The sequence below is a fragment of the Cydia fagiglandana genome, chromosome 15, assembly GCF_963556715.1.
Source record: "Cydia fagiglandana chromosome 15, ilCydFagi1.1, whole genome shotgun sequence".
Classification (NCBI taxonomy): Eukaryota; Metazoa; Arthropoda; class Insecta; order Lepidoptera; family Tortricidae; genus Cydia; species Cydia fagiglandana.
The window spans coordinates 18181156-18189509 of NC_085946.1; the positions used below are offsets into that span (position 1 = coordinate 18181156).

The 8354-nt window shown below is 39.2% G+C and overlaps 2 protein-coding genes across 3 annotated transcripts in view; one reads left to right on the forward strand and one right to left on the reverse strand.

The window, feature by feature from the left end:
* LOC134671491 (uncharacterized) overlaps window positions 1-2256 on the reverse strand; it is a 10812-nt gene extending 8556 nt beyond the window's left edge. For both annotated transcript variants that reach the window (XR_010099224.1, XM_063529357.1), the window contains exons 1-2: window positions 2185-2256; window positions 479-583 (exon numbers count right to left, since the gene is read on the reverse strand). Coding sequence is in view for 1 of the 2 variants with exons in the window: in XM_063529357.1 (XP_063385427.1) it covers window positions 479-552 (74 nt within the window). In the remaining variant the exon portion in view is untranslated. The remainder of the gene's footprint in view (window positions 1-478; window positions 584-2184) is intronic.
* A 2867-nt stretch (window positions 2257-5123) lies between these two features.
* Window positions 5124-8048, forward strand: LOC134671140 (uncharacterized). The gene is made up of 4 exons (XM_063528909.1): window positions 5124-5232; window positions 5641-5847; window positions 6530-6695; window positions 7306-8048. The coding sequence occupies exons 1-4, from the start codon at window positions 5134-5136 to the stop codon at window positions 7404-7406; spliced, it is 573 nt and encodes a 190-aa protein (XP_063384979.1). The 5' UTR covers window positions 5124-5133; the 3' UTR covers window positions 7407-8048.
* The last annotated feature ends 306 nt before the right edge of the window (window positions 8049-8354 follow it).

Sequence of the window (8354 nt, forward strand, 5' to 3'; positions counted from 1 at the left end):
CCCAGATACAGATTATGTTACATTTCCCGATTTATTACCTACGCACCTACCCATTTATAAGCTTTTAACGATGACACAGAATAAATAATAGTACTAGGTACAGAAGACTCACTCTCTAACAAAACGCGTCTGTTACGATCAGCACAGATATGGCCGCTAGGTGGTGACAGCGCCAAGCGCGGCTTATGGCTTTCCCCAAAATTGGGGTGCGAACGGATGTACTTTTAGCTACCTGTAGCAAAGCGACGGAATCGCGGTGTGAGCCACGCCTGACGATGGCTGCACTTTTCTTAATAGTCATTTAGGGTACTTAAATACTTGCCCCAGTTGGGTAAGTCACTTTCAAAAAATCTAACATCCCAATGGGTAGTACCATCGCCCACATTGTTAACTGTCCATTGGTAAACCTTATTACAAAAGGCATAAGGTCCACCGATGGACAGTTAAGAGTGTTGGTGTTTGAACACAAAGCTCTCACCTTAGTACCAAGCAATGCATGCCATCCACGATGCACGAGAAGCAGGAGAATATTTCGTCGCCTCTGCGCACCATCTTGTTGCGGTGTTCGCTTTATCCTGGACACCTGCAAGCACAGACAATACATCCTCCAGACAGCGTATAGTCGCGCTACCCCCTCTGCCACGCATACGGTAATTTACTAATTTTACTCCATGTTCGAGTCGAAAGTGTCTTTGTGTGACGTCCGTGTCTTTGAACGGACCAATCACGGCACGGGACTTCGCTCACCTCGTCCCGCGCACCCCCGCATTTTTGGCATCATCGGTTGCATGAAATAATTGCTCTAAACTCGGTCTAGAGGACTCCCAGTCTATGGCCTTAACCTAGCCTTTGACGGCCCCCGACCCCAAGGCAGACCAAAAAAGCGAACTTGATGTCGTCACACGAGACGACGCCAGGATCGCGCAAAGTGGAGGAAAGCAAATAAGAAAGCGGACCCTGGCAAAGGCCAGGATATAGGGTTGCCAGATCGAAAGGTGCTATTATCGGGAAACAATATCAATTTTTCGGGAATTTGGGACTTAAGTCGGGAAGAAAAATACATGCAAATTAAAGTAATTGTATTAATTAAAAACAACGATATTTCACATTATTTGGCACTACGTCAGCTCGCTCGTTCGACGACAGTACGGGACTTGAAATTGTTGTTTTATAACGTGAAGCTGTTTTTCGGGACAGTTTACACTTTGTCGGGAATCAGGAACACATGCTAAAAATCGGGAGAATCCCGCCAAATCCCGACCATCTGGCAACCCTACCAGGATAACGCTAAGTAGTAGCAGGCGTGGCTCACTCCGCGATTTCGTCACTTTGCTACAGGTAGCTAAAAGTACATCCGTTCCACCCCAATTTTGGGGAAAGCCATAAGCCGCGCGTGGCGCTGTCGCCACCTAGCGGCCATATCTGTGCTGATCGTAACAGACGCGTTTTGTTAGAGAATGCATGAGTCTTCTGTAAGTACTATGATTTATTCTGTGGTAGTAGAAGAAGTCTGTATCTTTAGGTATCTAAATAAAAGTAAACATACAATTTGTAAATTTTAGGATAGTTATTATTAACATTTCTTGGTTTACCGACCAATTACAAAACCGCCTGGATCAGTCTCTAAACGACCGGACTATAACCTACATTATTTGATCGTGTAATGTTTTCACCTACCCTCAACTGGGTGAAGGAGCCATTTAAGGGTAGATTTTGTTTACTTTTACTTGCAGAGTAGGTATTAGTAACCAACACTTTTGTTTTTTTTTATCCCAGAAAATAAGGGTAGGAAGACCTTTTAGATTTTTTATTAAATATTTAAGTTAGTTTATACGTATTATAAGTTATTTAATGCTAACCAAAGAGAATATAACCCTACGTTATGTTAACAATTGACTGAGTTTAAGAATGTCACATAAATATCCCAGTGTCAAAGATTGGGACATTTAAGTACCTACTTACCTTAATAAAACAAATACAATTCATCTGACTATATCAATAAAGTTAGACCAAAAAAATCTTCAGCGATGTTGACAGTCCACGCAATGCGTGTTATTTTATACGTCATAATTTCATAGAACTTTGACGTTTAAAATATTGCTCTGCGTATCAAAATCTAAATATCAAAATCGCTGCAGACTTTTCTTGGTCCAACTCTATACACAATGTATAAAAAATACTTACAATATTAAATGTCTCCCAAAATAAACACAAATAAAATTCGCTAAACACGACCTACACAAATGCACACAGAATGCATAATGCATAATGGCTGCGTTTCAAGATGACCGTAAAGACTCGCAAAACCAATTTAAATTTACAGTTCGACAAATCAAACACTGCTATAAATCTTAACGAAAAACTTTTTTCACAGTTACAACTTAACTTGGTATTTCTCGCATATGTTTATGTCGGCAAATCTCGGCTTTTGAGAAAGGGACACACTTATTTGGATAATATAAAGATGTCTTTTTCTTTTAGCCGATAGGCCCGCATGAGGGCGTCGTCATGATGTAGGGCCGTGGTAGGGCGCATCATTCATTTTTAGGCACATTTATTTTGAATTTCCAAATTGGGGGAAAACCCAGTGAAAGTAAATTGTAGGTGGCGCACTTATAAGTAGATTCCATACGATAAAGGAGGATAGTACCGAAATATTTATTGAAACAGTAATTAAAATTTAATCATACCCTCATAAGGCAGTTACTTTCTCAATACTGTAAAATGTGCCGATTTTGTATGAAAAATAGGGAGTCTAAATACTTCATAATTTTTAAAAGTTGTTGAACAAAAGTGTCACCGTTTGAGGAGTACAATTTATGTTTTAATTATTTGCTCATGTTACAGGCCACACCCGGTATAGTTTTCGCAGGAAAATATAAAAATCCCCAAATTGTTTTCAAACTAATGCAGAAAGCGCCTACCATTTCTGTACGAGCAATCTTGACGAAACTAAAGATTGAATATTGAAATAACACAGGAGCATAAATTATAACGGGCGAATCGGTATCTATATAGTTGTATTATTTGCCTGTTATTCTCTAATCTAAAGGTAATAATGCCATTGTTTTTGTGTCGATGTGTTCGGAGAAATTGTCAGTTATAATTACGACGCCATTTGATTTAGGTTATGGCTCTTTATAATCATAAAAAAAATATTTCAGATTTTGATCCATATAATGTTAGTACTTTATGTTATCTTAAGCAAACTTCAAACTTAAAACATGTGGTTTTCCATCACAGAAGGGTCTTTATGCTTCAAGTGCAATAAGGTCCTTTTTATCTGAAATTCCTAACCCTTTTTTTTAATTTGCCAATTGATAACTATATACTTGTATATTATTCATCACTGTTTATAAAACTGATGAGGAAAACAAAAACTAACCGCAATATGAACTAAGTATTGGTATTTCATGTTGTCAGTTCTGTTAAAAACGTATTTCAATAGGTATCTACCTGCCTACATAGTACATATATATTACTTATCTTTTTGCCCTATGAGTTGAAAATCCATAGAAATCTGTTCTAAGCTTACATTTGCAGACGTTTCTGCTTATTAAAAAATTAATTTTATGTGAGTTGGTAAACATAAATAATTATAACCACGTTTTAGAAATTATATAAAGATGATGATGATGATTAATTTAACCCGTCGTCTTGTACAGTTTTTTGCCTGCCTTAAGACAATAGGAGGATGTTATTTTATGATAGCTGGGCCTACAACTGAAAATAAATGAAAATCAGACATATCTTCTATAAGTAAAGTTTAAGTTTTTCAAGTTTTTGTTTGGAGTCTGCCCTTGCAAGTAAGTACGGTAAGTACCTATACCACAGAATAAATAATAGTACTATAGTTCGTTCTTTTTAGCATTAGAAAGAACCAGGAAAGAACTTGCAAGAAGGTAAGCGATCTTGACATGTCTTTTAATTGAAAAACGCTTTTTAAAAATCAATAACTACTTAATTAATACTTATGAAAGCAGAAGAATATTAAATGATCGTATTAGATTCATAATTGTTACATATTTGCCGTAACTTATTTTTAAAATGTGTTTGTCAATTAAAAGACACATCAAGATTGTTTACCTAATTTCTAATGCTAAAAAAAACGAAGTATAGGTACAGAAGACTCACTCTCTAACAAAACGCGTCTGTTACGATCAGCACAGATATGACCGCTAGGTGGCGACAGCGCCACGCGCGGCTTATGGCAAACCCCAAAATTGGGGCCGGACGGATGTACATTTAGCTACCTGTAGCAAAGCGATAAAATCGCGGAGTGAGCCACGCCTCCTATACTTAGTCTACCAGTGAGTTCCTATAATTGGCTTCCTGTATCTACTACAATTTCTTTGTTAGTGGCATAGCTGTTGGATCTCCAAATGAATAAAATAAAATAAAAAATTAAATAAATTTAGGTACCTATGTATGAATTTTTGGCATTTGCTCTTGATTAAAACGTGTTAAAATTTAATTAAACTACAATTTAACGTCTGCCCCCCTCTTAACGTGTGGAGGTTTACCTTAACCTATCCTATTATTATAGGACAATGAGGACAATGCAAATTGATAAAGTTGTGTATGTAATAAAGCATTTACCTATTATATTATTGCTATTGATTTCCCATTTAGTCTGAGTAATTACAGCGCGTAGTTCGGAGCACCCGGAGTTTTCGATTCATGTGTGTAATATAAAATTATACATGTAAGTAATAATTACATTTTCAAATAAATAATGTATAGTATTTATAGTCCAAGCCCTCTCTCGAGTGAGAGGAGGCCTGTGCCAAGCAGAGGATATATGTAGGCCGAATTATTATTATATATTTAATGTATATGTGCTCACGTCTGCCCTAAGTTTCGGTTTAGGTTTCGGTACGTTTCCTCACGCTGTTTTCCTTCACCGAAAAGCTAGTGTTAAATATCAAATGATATTCCGTAGGTACATATGTGACGTTATCTATAAAAAGGGACCTTATTGTCGATGGCGCTTACGCCATTATTAACGATGCTCCGATATAAATTCAATGCCGCGCGACGCTATGCGGCGTAAGCGCCATCGACAATAAGGTCCCTTTTTATAGATAATGCCCCATATAAGTTTCCATAAATTCATATTTGTTCAGACACATAATGGCGAGGGATGAGCCAAAGTCTAAGTTGACATTCGATCACTGCTGCTGCTGTATTGAGCTCAGGATGGGGTGCCTCATTTGGGGTTACTTGGAACTGGTATGATTTTTATTAAAACTCTTTTATACGCTTATTTCTTGTTTTTATTTTTTATATTACAAAAAATTACAAATTGCGCCGTATTAAGGATAACTCACGTTAGACCTGGCCGTGACCGGGCCGGAGCTTCCGGCGCATCGTTTTTATATGGAAAGCATGGCGTTTTCACTCCGTTCTAGCGCCAAAATACCTTGCTATAAATGGGTGTTTGATCCTATAAGGATGACTCACGTTAAACCGGGCCGTGTCCGGGCCGGAGCTTCCGGCGCATCGTTTTCTATGAAAAGCATCACGTGATCGCCTGTCACGTCATAGTAAAGCAAGCTCCGGAAGCTCCGGGCCGGACACGGCCCTGTCTAACATGAGTCATCCTTTAGTTAACAATGTACAAATTTTGCTTTTTTATAGGCTGGAGTAGCGTATCAATTGATAAGATTTATCCTGTTATGCAAAGACTTCGGACAAGTCATTCAGGTTCTGAAGCAGTATCTTAAGATGTCCGATGAAACAGAACAAGTGATAAGATCCGTTGGCATCGGTTTACTCATCTTCTCTTGCATACTATTTGCAATTAAGGTGTTTTTTAATATCGTGTTTCTCCGAGGACTACATATGGTAAGTATAACGTAGGTAAAGTTGTTAATTATAGGTCATCGTTTCATAGAAGTTTGTCGTTTAAAATAACACTTACACTGCGTGGGCTATAAAATCGCTGCAGACTTTTCTTGGTCTAACTTTAATTGCACAACTAATCCGAGAGAAACCGGGGTACAGATGTAGTTCATAATTATTTTCCATTGTAGGTTGTTTACGGAAACTTACGAACGTAGTGTCTTGATATTTCAGTGCTGAGTTGACTGAAATATGTGTAGCATGACAAATACGAATGTTTCCGAGAAAATAGGATAGCAAACAATTGTGCACTATAATGATGTAACAATTAAAGCCTGGCACACCGGCTGCATGTGCGTGACGTGCGCGTGCGCGTGCGGCGTTGTAGTATACAGATCCTTATAAGAGACGGCACACTGCTTGCGTTACGTGTGCGTGTGCCACTCCAACATTTTAGCGCACGCGCAGTCGCGCACGTCATGTCACGCACACGCAAGCCGGTGTGCACAGGCCGTAAAGCAGCTGCAGTTGTAATCTAAATGCCACCTTAAGATTGTCCCCGCTATAATTAATGCTGCTGGAGTTACAGGCGTCCATAGGCTACGGTGACTGCTTACGATCAGGCGGGGCGTATGCTTATTTGCCACCGATGTGGAATTAAAAAAAACCACTTTATATTTTGCAGAACAATCGAGCACACGTTGGGGCGTACCTGTTATATACCTTCGTCTTCATCGTAGTTACCTTCATAACATGTATCGTCGTAACCGCAGAGGTTGGAACCATAGAGCAACTGCGCATGCCTGGAACTGTGACGGCCATCATGGTCGTCTTGATTATTCTGTTGCATGGTAAGTTTTTTATCGGTAAAGCACACAAAAAAAGGAAAGAATATAGAGTTAGACCATATGATAGCATACGCAGTGCAAGTGTTATTTATACGTCATAATTTTAAAATAACACTTGCACTGCGTATGCTATCAAAATTGTTACAGACATCCTAGACTAACTCCACCATCACCATTGAATGTTAACCGCAAAAAAGGATTGGTTAACACCTCCGCTGCGGCAATTACTGAACTCGTAATTAATCATATACTGTGCTAGGGGTCTTCCGGTTCCGCCGTGAACGTGTTAAATGTAAACCCATCCAGCCATATTGAAGGTTCAACAGACCCTCTAGCATGGCTCGCGTTCACCCGCGACTCCATACTTAAAGTCGCACTAGGCCTGGCCACGACAATGCGCGACTTGCTTCGGCTACGGCGATAGCTTGGAGCGAGACACAGCGATTAAACCTTTCCTTCCCACCTATGATTTTCGCCTTAGCCGAAGCCAGTCGCGCAATGCCAGGCCGATGTATGAAGACGTGCGCCAGAACGCAAGTCATCCTAGAGAGTCAGATTAAGTTATACTGTCTATCTAAACAACTCCTAAGAGTGATTAACTTTTTTGTTTCAGTATTAATACTTTACTTCTGGCTGGTGATCAGAAGCCAATACTGCCTCATGGATATCAAGCCCCAGGCTAATCTAGCTGTTGAATTCAGAAACCAATCCTAGATAAAACCTAGGGGGCTGTCCATAAATTACGTCATCGATTTTTGACGACATTTGACCCCCCCCCCCCCCGTATAATCATCTAAAAATCATGCTTCAAATGACCCCATTTCCTCCTACTTCATGGTACCGTCATCCGATGTCCAGACCCCCCCCCCCTAATTTGAAATGACGTAATTTATGAATAGCCCCTAGGTACCTAATGTACTGTCAAAAATATTCTATAGTCAGCATCAAATAGCCTCTAGCAGCCCAGAGACCTATAAAAAGGTCTCCTGTTCCATTATAATTTGAACTTTGTGTTGACAAAATAAAGTTTCATTTTGCTTGGCAAGGTTTGACGTATGGGCGGCTAGAGGTTAAGGCGGATCAGGCCGCGTAGCCAAGATGCCAATGCCAAAGCGATCGAAACTCAACTGTCACTGTCACACTAATATCGAAGTAGAGAGACATAATACCTAATGCTTTCGTTGTCGAAGCGATAGCGATTGTAACCTATGCTAGGCCGACAGACTACACGTCAAAAGTGACTGTACAAATAGAGATAGGTATGATATGACTCTATTTGGAGAATAATTTTGAGGTTCTACGGCAAAAGGTACCTTATGGCTGCTGGCGCTTACGTCGCATAGCGCCGCAATAATATTGGAGCGGCATTAATAATAGAGTAACCGCCAACCGCCATAAGGTACCTTTACCCGTGGGACGTCACAATGTGTAGGTACATTTATTTATCACCTATTTTCTTTCTATGGATATTAATCCCTTTATTTATACGGATAGTTACATTAGTTTGTCTAAATTATAAGACTTGTATTGTACATGTTTAATAAATAGTCTCATTTAAATTAAATTAAATTCAAATAATACCTATTCTACGGTTGTAATAAATTACGAGTAATACACGACTTATTGAAAATACGAGTACCTAAGTAATAAACGATAAGTACA

Excerpts from the sequence above, each read along its gene's own strand:
- LOC134671140 (XM_063528909.1), top strand. The coding sequence starts at position 5,134 with ATGGCGAGGGATGAGCCAAAGTCTAAGTTGACATTCGATCACTGCTGC. Across the intron at positions 5,233-5,640 it reads TTTGGGGTTACTTGGAACTG|GCTGGAGTAGCGTATCAATT; the intron begins GTATGATTTTTA and ends GCTTTTTTATAG. Across the intron at positions 5,848-6,529 it reads TTCTCCGAGGACTACATATG|AACAATCGAGCACACGTTGG; the intron begins GTAAGTATAACG and ends TATATTTTGCAG.